Below are 15489 nucleotides of genomic sequence, written 5' to 3' on the forward strand. Positions count from 1 at the left end.
GGGAACAATGACTCCGCCGGTGTATAGCTGCCCAAGGGAACTACTTTGAAGGGGATAACATTGTTGTTTGAAAAAAATAAAAACTTTGGTAAGTAAAAAGTCAGTCTCATTACTTTTCTCACACACCTCGTATAATTTCTTTTGTTCAACCATCTAATAAATAACAGATATAAAGTAGTTCAACCTATAAGTAACTACAAATTATTGCTGCAATTTATTTTGCTAACATGATGCTCATCATCAGCTCACTGTATGAGCTTTGAACAACAGTTCATGTAAGTACCAATAAAAATCAAACCATTGTTTTATTATACAAATATACATTTCTATAACATTTGAAAAAAGAAAATTCTGTAATATAACTGGTAAATTCTAATAATCCAATATGAGATCATACAAATTTATGTTTTTTTCAAATTAGTACTGTCCGTTATATTAGAATTAACAACCACTTAACAGAAACCAGGATTTTTTTTATAAAACAAGTACTTCATAATAAATACATAGAATAATAACGACATCACACATCTAGATTTAATGATATTTTAAAAATCAAACATGATGGTACACAATTTACTGAACAATTAGTCAATAAAATATCCAAGGAGGCTTACAACACTACCGCAAAAAGAATTATTTTCCAACTTAAATGCATTTTTATTAAAGCTTGAAGCAAACTGGAATGTTTGAGGGACCATTATATATATTAGTAAAAAAATTTTTTTAACTTCTTCAAAAAATGAAAGAAATATCACCCTGCTGTATATCATCATTAAAACTAATACTAGCAATCGCTCAATATAAAAAATTAGAGCATCAATTGTATAATTTTATAATTACTTTATTTGTACTGGGAAAAAACAGGAAAATCCTTTAATGAATAGATAACCTTAATAACTTATTTTAAGAAAAGATGAATTTCATAGCCCATGAAAAATGCCTGATTGATTGGTTGTAATATCCAGAACCTTCCCAATGAAAAAGAGAAAGGCTACAATTCTACCATAGTGGTTAGGGTGTAGCATGCACACAGATGTGTAACACACACGTGCATGCACGCACAAGAGAGAGAGAGAGAGAGAGAGAGAGAGAGAGTGTGTGTGAGAGATGGGGGATTTAATTTCCTAAAAATTTAAAATAAATATACTGATAAAGGAGAATAACCAATGTGTTTAAAATAAAATAATACTTGTTAACAATACTGATTTCTATGACTATTCAGTCAAATAATAAAAATGTAATTAATATTTTGAAAATTACAATTAAAAATTTATTTTACAGTAGCTTTATAAGCATAAGGGTCATTCCATAATTCAAGACACAAATACTTGTGGTGGTAAAACAGTTGGTAAGAGAGTTATGATAATTTTAGAATCCTGTGGTGACTTTTGATTAGCTGTTTGAGTAAAATCCTTTTCTTTATAACCTCAAAATCTTATTTAATGATGGCTAGTCCTCTTGAAATTTGCAAATTAGTTGGAACAGTGTGCAGATCCATTTTTTGCTTTTTGGATATGAAAAACTGGTTAACATTTACTTTTGTATAACTACACAAATATGGACAAGGTTTTATGAACTGCATAAATTTTTCAACTAGGTAGAAAAATTTAAAGAAGGTCAAACTTCAGTGACTGATGAGCACTAGTCTGGATGTCCAACTGAAGTTTCAACTCCAGCGCTTCAAACTTATATAGATAATCTTATCTAAGACCTTCAAATTATAGGTGAGATTACAACTGAAAAATTACAATTGTTGGTACAATTCATAACATAATCATACCCAAACTCAAGTAGTGTAAAAGAAGTACAAGATGAGTTCTAAGAGAATTAACTGATCACCATAAGGAGACAAGACTTTGCATATGTAAAGAGTTGAAACAATGGTACCAGCACGAAGCTGATACTTTTTTGTACACCATTCTAACCATGATGAGACATAGATTCACCATTATGAACCAGAATTAAAAAGACAGAGCATAAAAAGTGGAAGCACACAACTTCACCTGTCAAGAAATAATTCCCAACCTGACAATCAGCAGGAAAAATCATGACATTTTTGGGGCTGCCAAAAGACCTGGTTTCTGTAGATTTTCTAGATCAGCCAAGAATAAATAACACATATAACTCTAATGTGCTTATCAAAATACCCTGGACCTCAGCACAAAGGCATCATTCTGCTTCACAATAATGCCTGGTCTCTTACAGCTGAGGCCTTCAGAAACCATAAATAAACTGCAACAGGAAATACTACCTCCACCCACTCACTTGCAGTCCTGTCATGGCCCCATTAGGTAACTCTGTAAGAAGTTTAATAACGCCAACATAAAAGAAAATGTGCTAAATTAGCTCCAACATCAAGACAAAGATTTCTTTTCAGCAGGCATACATAAGCTGATTACATGAACGAACAAGTGTATTAATGTTGCTAAAGATTATGTTGAAAAGTGAACAAAGTCACGTTGATTAAATGAACTATTTTAGCTCCAGAGCAATTTGACTTTAATTACTGAATGACTATCACATCATAATCTGTTATACTCATAACATGAATAGATAATGAATTATACAAAGACAGCTTCTCACTATTGTTAAATGTTTCAGCATTGCAGTGGTTCATTTAATCTGTAACAATTTAAGAGGATAATTACATTACTTTCATACTCTATTAAAAGATAAATACATTAAACTTACCTGAACTTCATTTGTTGGATTAACTAGCAATGTACGAACTATATTCGAACAATAAGATTTGTACCGAGCTCCAAGTGAACAAACTATTGTGCCAAAATGTAATGTATTTTTATCACTAAAAAAAAACCCCCCAAAAAAATTAGCATGTTTTTTTTTAAAAAAATATAGATTAATGTAATAAGAAATTATAAACGTAAAAGTTATCAAATAATCATATAAAGCTTATACAATGATAGAAATTTTAATTCTCAGAACAGAATACATTACTTTAATTCCTCTGATTAAACGCACTGAAAAAGTTAATTACCCAACCCATGATGAATTTTCTAGTAAAATCACTGAACATAGTTTTTCTTCTGGGATGAATTACAACTTTACAAGGATGTATCCAGAGGGGGACAGCTGCCACCCCCCCCCCCCCTATTCCAAGTGGTAATATTAAAAATAAATTTTAAATTAAACAATTTGAAAGAAAGTAATTACAAAATAGAGGCACTCGCATCATCTGTGAGATTTAAGAACTACTGTTACACGCCAGCACCACCTTACTCGCGCCAACAAGAGTTTTCTAGAATAGTCTTGTCACTCTTGTCTCATTTCACAACACAACAGGAATATTCCATAAGCTATTTACCAAGTAGACAAGAGCACACATTTTTGTTAGTCAGTGTAGTTGTTACTTTCACACAAATGTGTAGGCAGTGTGTGCAATTTTTTATGAGTGTAAAGTTTGTTTTTTTGTGCCAGCCACCTGCTATCCACTTTATTATAACAAATGGATATTACAACATATTTTGGTTAAGTAGCCTATTGTAATGCTTATTATATGCTTTTATTCAACTTGCAATATATGTACCATAAATTTACATAAGCAGCACGGCTTTTGCTTTAAAAGCGTGTAAATAAAAATGTGTTATTCTACATTTTTTCATTAACTTTCTAAGCTTGCAAGTGTTATACCACTGATTCTTTTGGATCTTTCAACATAAACAAAGTTTCATTTTAAGTTCTTTAAATAACTGATACTTCTGATGAACAATTAAAAATAATTCAAAACATGGCCTAATACCAATACTACTTTTGGCAATTTCTCAATTTTTATATCAGTAAAACTGGCTCATTTCTAGTTTATCTTGAATTAGTCAGTAAAGAAAAGAAAACATTTAACTACCTTGAGAAAAATTTATGATAATGATATGGATATATGGAAATATCAATTTTGCAGTCCCAGGTATAAAAAAAAAATGGGTTTTTAAAACTGTCTGTATGCCTGTTAAATTTTATAAAAGTAATATTTTTTTTAAATTAAGCGGAGTGAATTAACGGAAAAAAAAAATAAAAATACCAGCAGCAGTAATGAAGATGAGGATAAGGAAGAAAAGCCACCCTCTGGTTCAAACACTGTGACTGCAGGGTCTTCTTCTACAGTTCAAACCAATGAGCAGCAACACAGTGCAAGTGAAAACTGAAATGACGGTTGTCATAAAGATGATACTGAAAAATTTGACGGTCTGGCGAGCACTATGCCAGTTTATAAGAAAAAATGTCTCTTGGAAAACGTCTGGGTACCTTTGAAGAACTACGATTCTGCAACAGATGCCAAACACCAAGAGGAAATTCAAGCAAGTGGCTGGAAACATATTCACCACTGCTAGCTTACTCAAGATGCTTTGTGTAAAAATTGTGTTGTTTCCGCTGTCAGCCAGAATGATGAGAGGTAGCTGAGGTTTCTTTTTCCATCAGACCTTTCACTAAGTACAAGGTTTTGCATGATCATGCAAAGCACATGCATAGTCCCATGGACATTAGACTGTAATGGAATCTACAAAATCATTCACAGAGGGCATTCCAGTCTACATCCAACTTCACCAGTCTTCATGAAAATTAATAGAAAACAAAAAAAAAACACTATTCTCAATTATTTCCTGCGTCCTTTTTTCTGGTGCACATGATTTACCTCTCAGAGGCAAAAATCTGGATGAAGATGTATTTATCGACTTATGCAATCTACACATCTAAGCAGACAATTCACTACTAAAAGACCATTTTGAGTAAGGACCAAAAAACTTGTACCGATCACCTATCAACCAAAATGAATTCATCTATGTGCCACTATAATCAGGGAACACATCGTTACAACGGTTAAAAAAGCTTGTTTACAGCATTTTGGTTGATGAAACAATGGATATTTTTGGCAAAGAAAAGCTGTCTATTGGATTACATTCCTTTGAAGAAAATGCCAATGAAACCAAAGAATTGTTAGGTTTTATAGAGCTTGAACTATTAATAACATGAGTATTGCCAAAACCACTGAACTTAAACCTAGACACTGGGGTTAGGCTTCAATAGATGTTCCACCATAACCCACCAGAGTTGGTCTAGTTGTGAATGCGTCTTCCCAAATCAGCTGATTTGGAAGTCGAGAGTTCCAGCGTTCAAGTCCTAGTAAAGTCGGTTATTTTTACACGGATTTGAATACCAGATCGTGGATACCGGTGTACTTTGGTGGCAGGTTCAATTAACCACATCTCAGGAATGGTTGAAATGAGACTGTACAAGACTACACCTTCATTTACACTCATACATCATTTTCTTTTGAAGTATTATCTGAACGGTAATTACCAGAAGCTAAACAGGAAAAAGAAAAAAGACATTCCACCATATCTGGGAAAGAAGGAGGTGTGCAGATGATCTTGAGACAAAAGTAGAAAAAAGCCTTCTACTTCCACTGCTCTTCTCACAAGCTTAACCTAGTTGTAAACGACTTAAACATTATCCCAAAATTTCAAAACTGCACTGGAACTATTAAGGGGAAAAACATTTTTCCACAAGTCCATTTTACAGTGCAAGTTTATTGCTAGCATTCCTGAATTGTGTGAGACTTATGTGATCAAACACATACAAGAGCATTTGTGTTTTTAATGATCACTTTATTGATAGTATTAATGCATAGAGACCTTAGCTGTAGAGAGAAATACAACAAGAAAAGGTTCTTATCAAATGCACGCAGTAGCATGCAATCTTCATTGATTGTGTCAGTAGCATTAATTGCAAAATATTCCGCAATATTGGAACCCGTAGCAAATGCACTTCAATTGAAGATACTTGACATAGTCAAAGCCAACCTGCATATTTAAACTATTCTTGACATGCACAAGTCCATCAGGAAAAAGTGGAGAACATCCCAACTGCCATTTTAAAAAAAGCAGGCGACAATGCAATGCATTTGATGTTGATATAACCTCCACTTGCATTGCTGGCCGACACAAGCATAGATGCAATCATTCAGCCAAAAATCCATCCAAATTTTTGAAGTTTCAAATAATTCCTTACTTGGATCCCATCATGACATCATTAGAAGTCAGATTTTCTGCAAACAATTCTCCTGCATTTTCATTGATAAATTTCCATCCGCTTAGCATGAGAGGTGTTTCATTGGAGGAATGAAGTGAAAGTTATTGAATCTCGTGCAACTTTTTACAATTTAAAAAGCAATGAAAGAAAAAAGGAATTGTGGTTCAAAATGTGGAATGAGGTACGGGAAGCGCCAGACATAATTTTTTTTAAAAAAGAACGTATCATTTTCCCAACTATTAGAAAGGCTGATACTGTTTTCACAGCCCTGCACAATAAGTACTCTCTTAAGTGTTCATCTAACTTCCTTCGGCGAATTAATGATAACAGGATAAATGGTTTAGCTAGATAAATAAGCGAGTTAAAATTGTAACTATAAAAACCTGCTGCTTAAATTTCACTTTGTATAAATACCACCACTAAATTTAATGTTACAGATCTAACAATCTGTTCAAAACAGGGGGAAAAGTTGGCTACGATTCATATTTTAGATATGTAATATTTTTCGTAACTAATTAATAAATTTAAACAAATGGACAACATAATTCAAACAGAACTGCATATTTTTTTTTAGAAATAAAATATACGTTTGTTTCAAGCTTTATAAACACCTCCATTCCAAAATAGACAGCAAAAATTTCTAGGGAAAAAATGTTTTTCTTGAAAACTAACAACCACGCATTTGAACAAAATAAATATTAAAAGAAAATATTAAAAAAATTATAATACTGAGCTTTATAATTTTTTTTTTAATAAACAATTTCTTAAAATATACAAAAATACTATAAGAAAAAAATATTTACTATAGAAGATTAACTTAATATGAAGCACAATTCTTGTAGTCTTATAACCATCTTAAAGTTAAACAAAGCAAGAGAACAAGCAGACAATAATCATTTTTAATTATCATTTCTGACAGTTCATAGGATTTTAATCAAATAATTGTTTTAAGTAAAAATCATAAGATTATGAAAATAATAATATTAAGACAAGTACTACAAAATTAACAATTTTAAAGCAAACTACTTTTCCTAATCTAAAAAATACTTTGGTTGACCAAAATTAAAATATTTATAGTCACAACTATGAATTAGATATCAAAGAACACCTTTATTACTCATCAAAATTTAGAAAGCTCAATTGATGTGCAAGATAGGATTGGACTCATGGCCTGACGGCTGGCTTCATGTTACCAACGATGTCTCATTGTGGTACACATTCTCCTCCATTATGCTATTAGCAGTACAGACTACTTCACTCAACACCCAAGGCAGAATTTTCTTTGCCAGTGTTGTGTTTAGGCTTTCTAAACTTTGACACATAACAGTGCTAATAAAACTGAAAAAACTAACAAAATAATATGAAAGCAATGAAACTAGAAAAACTAATACTCCACCTAGCAGCACTAAATTTAAGACTGTAATTTCCTCCACTCTGAATTATTGGAGGGTAACACATATCCAATTGTGAAGTATCGACATTTCCAACATATTTCTTATCAGTTAATGCAGCTTCAACACCTTCTGATAATTTAGCATGTTTTACTTTCTGTAAAATAATAACCACATTACAATAAAATGTATAAAAAACATTTAGAAATGTATTACTACAAAACAGAATGTTAAATTGCCTTTAATTACAGACATTTCCAAAATGCTTATCCAGGCCCTAAATTTCAGTTCTATATCCTCACTTTCATATTGAATTATCATTATTTTTATAGTGTTACATCCTTGATTTTTACTATTCTTTCCATTTTTATTAAATCATCATTTGAATATGATTTTTTCTAATTTCTCTGAAATTTTAAGGTGAAAAAATCTTTTTATACCTAGCTACTTCAAGAAAAAAAGTTTCATTTGTCATTTTATCTGCTTAATAAATCTCAACATTTCTCTCCACAACTAATTATTAAAACATTAAATTTTCGTATCATATATGTCTGTTCAACAATGCAACACCTATCTATACATCCTACTCTTTTCACTTTGCAATGGATAAGTTGTTTGGTATTTTAATGGCTCAGTTTCGGACACACAACGTGCCTGTTCTTTATAGTGACACATTTGAGTAACACATTTGTAAAGACAATCATAAATAAATGTTTTTTATAAAGTGTTTCATATTGTGCATGCTTAACCCTTATTTTTAAGAAATATTGGTTGATGTTGCCTAGTCTGCATTTGTTTCTGATTCCACAACATATCAACTATTGTTGAGCTCTGGCCGATCACAGACATTTGTCTAATTCACAGTGTGCTGCAGTGGTGCTTCTTTATACTGAATCAAAAAAGTGTTACAAAGACTCAGCGACAATTTCGAGCTCATTTTAACACTCGATGGACTCCAGCAAGAAACACGATTCTTCATTTATAGCATAAATTGAGGAAGGCAGCATAAAAGAAGAGAAATGACCTAAAGGATCTCTTTTTTGTTCTCTAGAAAATACTGAAGCACTCTGAGTTGCCATACAATGTAGTTTGAGAAAGTCTACATGGCAAGCTTCAAGAGAAATCGGAATATCAAGTTGTACAGTTAAAAGAATTGAATGTCATAAGTTAACATAATCTAACAAGCAAAAAGGATTGGCATTTGCAAGTGGTCAGAAGGGAAAAATGATATTCTGTTCAATAATTGGTTTTCAGACGAGGCCTATTTTTATATTGATAGGACTGTAAACAACAAAATGTCCTCTTTTGGGTGACAGCAGCATCACAAATTGTGCATGAAAAACAACATAATCCTAAAGTAACCATTTGGCAACTTTATCCAGTCACACAGGTTGACAGGGCCTATGTTTTTCAACAATATAGTTAATTCTCAACACTATTTTGATATGTTAAGTAATGATTTTCTACCCAACTGCTGGTGACTGAGTTGCCAATTATGGGCTCAATGGGGATATACAAGTTAGTGCAACCCCTCACAATGTTGTATTGGATTTTTTAAATTAGTTTTTGGTTATGGCATAATTTCATCAAATCACTATCCAGACCGCCACAATGGAGGTTTCTTTTGGTCACCTTCTAGCCCAGATTTAAATCCTTGATTTTTTTATGGAGATATTTAAGGGAGAAATGTTTCCGATTAAGACCAGCAAATCTTATTGAAATGCATGTGCAAATAATTCAGTTATAAGAAATTCAAGGGGACTTGTGTCGCAGTCATCAGAAACCTACACACTCACCTTGAAGAAGTTGTTCGGTGTAATGGCAGACATACTGATCATGTCAAGCAGTAAAAGAAATTTCCACAAACATTGTATTTTGTATGTTAAGTTATAATCATGTTAAATTTAAAAATTGTAATCGAAAATTCAAATGTGTCAACTTATTGTGTACCACCCTGTAGTAAAGATATTGGTTTCTAGTTATGCATCTTTACTCTTGTTTTTTTTCAGCTCTTTCAAAACTTTTTACATTATTTCTTTATAAAGATACTTTTATTTCTTTACAGATCTTTAATTTATTAATTAATAAAATAATGCTATAACAAAAAAATTAAATATAACATTCAAATTTTTTGTCAATTTCTTATAATAAACAACATTAATATAAATAAATTTTGATGTATGTACATTTTGTTATAACTTAAATTTGAAAACATAATTCTAAAAAAAAAAAAAAAACATAACATAACTGTAAATAACTTTTTAGTGTAATAAACTATATGCTCTAGTAAAAGAAAATTAGTTCCTTATTGAAGATGTATGCTTAAATCATGAATCAAAATATTTACATACTCATTAGCATGCTACCTGATTATTATTAATCTCACCATTTAATAATTACTCATTCCCAAAACAAAGTAATAGTAAAAGAAAAAAAATACAAACATAAAACAACTCACAAATAATCAATTATAACATAATGATAATTCTAGTTAATGTAAAAAACAACATACCTTTTCTGAATCAATAATTTCCATAATTTGGTCCTTGAGGTATTTATTATATAAATCAACTGATATTTGTGAAGCCTTTTTAACAGTTAACAATTCTGAATCTTCTTTGGTACTCATAATGTAAGCAAGTGGTGTACTAACATCAACCTGAAAGAAATAAGATATGAATAAAATCATGTATTATCAAGTTATCATAGCCTTAATGTCCATTAATTTACTTTTAGAATCAAACTAACCTTGCACATTATCATTGCAAACATGGAAAACCTTAGACCTAGACTATGGTCACTATACATTTAAGATATAGTCAACCAAGATGTAAAATATTTGCTTCCCAGCCTGGTCAAGCCACAAAATGATACAGGTAGCATAGAGTTCATCCCTAAGTTTAAAAACACAACCTCTCCCAGCTTATCAAATAATAAGGACCAGCTCCTAACAGTCAAAATCTCTATCAGCCAATATAACAGACATTTTAATCTTACCTCGACATTGTTTGGAGGTTACAACTGCTCATGTTATCAGTCAGATTTCACACTGCATGTATAGCCTATATGTATAGCATACTGTATGTGTATAATGTAAATACACAAGCAATGTAACTACAAATGATTTTTATAGACTTGAATAATGTTATTTAATACTTACTTGACAATTCATACAACTGCAATAGAACAAGATCAAAAAAGGAAAATAATTTATACAATTGCACAATATATTCAATATCAACAAAGACAAAGATTTTTTTTTTAAAGATTACGGTAGTGAAAGTCTAAACTATTATAAACATATAACTACTACTTCCTATTATTTATTTAAAACACATTACAAAAACATTATTCAATAACTAGTTAGGGTCATAAGATCAACAGAGTATAATGTTATAAGTGGCAAGCCACGATATAAAAAATATATTACAAGTAGAATTAAGTTGAAAAAGAGGTTCAAAGTTGAAAAAATGAAAAATGAAGTTATATAAAAAATTAACATCAGGATGTTCTGTGAATTCTGAATTTACTTTCAGGATTAATATTATTATACATTACTTCACTCCTAACACAATTACTTAGTTGAAAATGTCAAAATAAGTATCAAATTTGTTATCTATATATAGTGAAAGTTATCAGCATTATAAGGTGATGTTAATTATAAAAATGCTAACTTATCAGAACACATAATTGATTTTAATAACCAATTATTCTGAATAGTAACAAATCAGTGATCTTATAAAAAGGACAAAGCACATTTTAGAAAAGGAAGTAAATTACAGCCGAAAAATAATAACTAGGATTAGTGCACATAAAAGTAAAACCAGCTTAAAGTTGAACTTACAGTTTCAAATTTCTCTTCATCCAATACTTTTTTCCACGCATTCATAAAAGGACCAGAATGTTTGTCTTTTGAAAATATACCTATCATCTTACCTTTTTTACTTTTTTTAATTGCATCTATTAACTTTCTAAAACTTTCTTTATCATCTCCTCCCTACATTACAAAAAAAAATCATTATATTAATTTTTAAAGCATTCATTAATAAAATTAAACATAAAATCATCATGATCAAACAGCTTAAATAACCTCAGGCATAACATTTACATATTCCAGAAAATAGATGTTTAATGTAACAAATATTGTTTGTAATGACAAGTCAGTTATTCCAAAACTACACTTTTTTTAAATACTTTTAATTTTCCTCTATTTTAGGTCATTTTGAAAGAGTTAAGTTGTCTACTATGCTACAAGAACAGGTTTGTCTGCTCAGCTGAGCAGTGATGTACTCCTAATTAAAACAATGAAAAGTTTTCTTGTGATCACTATATTAATTTGCAAGAATACACTGTTACTTAGAATCCACAAGGTATATATCTAAGAAAGAAAATGAATATCAAATATATCAAGGTCTTTATGGGCAAGATATCTGGGTGTAGATTCCATATGAAAAAATAAACATACTTACAAAAATGATTTGTAAAAAACAAAAATAAAAAATCTATTTGTCTTTTAGAGTTTTTTCATTGGCCAACACATGACCTGTAACTACAATTTTATTAACACAGACAACACTAATTTACATGTTCCATGAGTAAATTTTATGATAATTCAATATTCCAAGCAGTAGTCCATAACTGTTAGGGTTTTTTATATAGCCTTCTATTATTTTTAAAAATTGCCGATTATGGTACCAAACTTCTGAACAACAATGTAGTTTTAATTTCTAAATTGGTAACAAATTTTCAAGCCTAATTCCCCTGTAAATACAACAGGCTCAATATGTACTTTTAATATGCCTGAACTGTAGAAACATCATCAAATCTAAAAACAAGCATTTATTAACATACCAAAAAAGAAGCATGAAAGTGTAACTAACATATCACAGGATACACATTTCATGAGTCATATTAGAGATAAATAAAATAATTCATCGAATGTGAACTAGATAACAGGTTCAGTATCCAGAATAGCAATTTTGTTTTTTCATTTTTTCTGGGCAAAAAATGCTTTGGCATTATCGCCCGGCCCTGACATGTTTGTTGTAGTAAACAAATATATATCACACTTTATGTCTCAATTAAAATACTAAAATTTAAAACTGCCATATGGCAGTTGGCATGAATAGCTGATACACACTACAGTAATTTAAATTATTGAGTATAAACAGTTGGCCCAGAGAAACCGTAAAACATAAAGATAAAAACATTTCATCATCCCCTAGAATAGTTTAAATGTCAGTCCCCAGCTTAAACTTCCAATGCAATGCTGCATAACAGATACAAACCATAAGGATGTGGTGCACTGTCAGTAGGCAATCGCAATGACCATAAACTGGGGTAAATCTGTTTGAGTCATCAGATATCCATGAGTAAGCCTAATGTGACCTTTTCACAAACAGTAGATAACCTCCTCCTGATGGTTATTTCTGCATGAGGAGCTCCACAGTGAAAGTGTTTTTAAGTGGGCGAAGTTTATTGTTCATGGTAATATTCCATTCACTTTGCCACTCATCATGAACCACCCTCTTCAGGAAACAGACATCGATCGTTAGAAATGACACAATTGGTGAAAGGGAAACAACCCTCCTTTGTTGCACTACCTACATGCTCATTGCCTGAAATTCCTATTTGGCTGGGGATCCAGCAGAAGCTCACTGTTGTATTACATCTAGTCATTTGTGAAATGATACAATGAATCTCACAGATAACAGAGATCTCATCTAGAGTGTACATCATTAATTCCATGCATAATTGTTTGCTCATGGAATCTGAACAAACAAGAACATGTTGATATTTTGGGGTAATTATATGAAAGACCTTCTGAATGGGATACAGTTCTGCAACGAAAATACTGGTGATGTTGGGAAGGCCAGACATGTATGTGTTCTGTTGCCAACAACAAAGTCAACCAACAGAACGTTTCTAGAGCTGTCCACATAGACTGCAACATCAGGATTTCATGCTATGTATTTATAATATAATAAAATTCATTTTGTAAGATAACCAGATTTGTGTTCTTTTTATTATACTTATAAAGATCAAAGCATTAATTAATGATTACTTAATAACACAAAGCAACAGTAAGGACTGGAGGTAATTGTATATTTAGAGCTGAGAAAAGCTCAATCCACAATAGCAAGGCTACATGATAAGAAATTATAACTTTCAGATTTTAATTTTAAAAGGCTGATTGTAAATAACTGCAGTGTATAAAAAAATTATTATACTAACCCTATCTCTTGTATGTAGATGCAATGGAGGTACATTATTTTCATCTTTATTATTTTCAATCTGTCTTAAAAATTCTATTTTTTTCTTAGACGCCAAAAAATGTATAGAATCTTCAGTAAGAATCATTATGGTATCTGTTAATTCATAACCCAATAACCACATCTGGAAAAAAAACATATGTAAACAGAAAACATTTTTTAGTACAAAAACTGTTCGAGTTATAACAAAACAAGAACATAATCCTGATCTCAAACTTACCTTCATCCAGGCTCTCTAATAGTTTACCTATATTTTACTTTGTTTTCTTAGATAACCAACTATTTAACCCTACAAATGGCAGTTACAATTAAAAAAACAGCAAGTTATTTACACAGTTTTTTAATAACACATATAAGATACCAATAAGGAAATATTCTAAATACACCATTTATATAGTGTGCTGAATGTTGTTAAAACTATACCCTACAAGAATAAAAGAGATACGAGGTCAAAATGTTCACAAGCTGTTAGGGAACTCGAGAGAATACATTCCTTTTTGGATTTCCGTATTAACTGGATGATCCACACGGAGTAGTCTATAGTGGCTGGTTTTCTTCGTGCCCTTGCAATGTGTAGGTCTGCAGAGGGAGTTTAATCATGGTATTTGATTGTGGAAGGATCCTGGGTGGCTAGGGTTCCGACCTGGGCATTGGATTGGTTGGAGGTAGGCACACTGGCATCGTGCCGCGGTTATATTGGTATTGTTTGCGATTCGTTTTGGGACTCCTGCTGGTGGGGGTGGTCGCGCTGTCGGGGTATGGTAGCCCGTGCAACCGGGGGTGTGGCTTCCTGCCGGTGGTAGTAGTCCTGGTTGTGACTTGGTAATGCCATGCAAGCCTCCATGATAAGACCAGGTAGGGGTGTAGGGGTTTGTCCCTAGCTCCTGCGCAGACCAGAATGAAATTACATTCCCCTTGTTAGGTGACTTAAATTAGTCAATTTGTTTGTGTAATTCTGAATTTCTATGTTCTATGTTGCATAAAACATAATTTTGATTGGTATGAGTAGAGCACTGATTTAACTTTCAACTAGTTTGTTTTCTGAGGCATTCGCAGTTATGAACAGTGCTGTCAATTCTGAACTAGGCACAGGGTTAGCGCTTTCACATTTTCGGTCAGTTAATCTGAGGGAATCATGTTAGGTTGGACGTGAAGATGTCCATTTGAGGTCTATGTGAAGGCAAAATTTGATTTGTATTTACTGATGCAAATGTCTGCTGAGGCATTTATATCGGTGGCATCCTGACCGAGGCCTGGTTGATGACTGTGAGATGTAATAAGTTAGAGGATCTAAGACGACCTTCAGTAAAACCTCGCAGGGCTCGGAACAGAGGAGGTGGTGTGGTGACCGGTAATGTCACAAGGTCTTCCCCCTACAGGAGTGGGATACCTGTAACGCCAACATCCGATTGCACGGTTTTAAGTAAGCCTGCGTATGACGTATTAAGACTTACTAAGTTTCTGAAACGTGTCAACCAGCGCCTGGGCAAGTTCTTTTTCACTATTGGAATCAACCAAGACAATGTGAAAAACATTGCTAATGTTACAACTCATTCTCCCGACTCTTCACCAATAAGCGTCGCTTCCATGGCTGCCGACAATACATTCGCTGCTACTAGTCTCTGGGTGCTCATCATCCATGCTGCCTGAAGATGCCTCATCACCAAACTGTCCATCAGTCTGCTTTCAGTAATCTGTTTGATGTCCATAACTATAACTATGTTCTTGGTGGGTGGGCGGGGGGTCACTCCTATCCAGCATTTTTGTGTACGTGTTACAGT

At 32.3% G+C, this 15489-nt stretch overlaps 1 protein-coding gene across 1 annotated transcript in view; it reads right to left on the bottom strand.

Annotated features, from left to right (window-relative positions):
* dre4 (SPT16 homolog, facilitates chromatin remodeling subunit dre4) overlaps positions 1-15489 on the bottom strand; it is a 77619-nt gene that overhangs the window by 56438 nt on the left and 5692 nt on the right. Inside the window, exons 3-7 of the mRNA XM_075364254.1 lie at positions 13671-13832; positions 11281-11433; positions 9949-10095; positions 7442-7593; positions 2692-2806 (exon numbers count right to left, since the gene is read on the bottom strand). Of these exons, the coding sequence (XP_075220369.1) occupies positions 2692-2806; positions 7442-7593; positions 9949-10095; positions 11281-11433; positions 13671-13832 (729 nt within the window). The remainder of the gene's footprint in view (positions 1-2691; positions 2807-7441; positions 7594-9948; positions 10096-11280; positions 11434-13670; positions 13833-15489) is intronic.

Source organism: Lycorma delicatula, chromosome 4 (assembly GCF_047948215.1).
Source record: "Lycorma delicatula isolate Av1 chromosome 4, ASM4794821v1, whole genome shotgun sequence".
NCBI classification, from domain to species: Eukaryota; Metazoa; Arthropoda; class Insecta; order Hemiptera; family Fulgoridae; genus Lycorma; species Lycorma delicatula.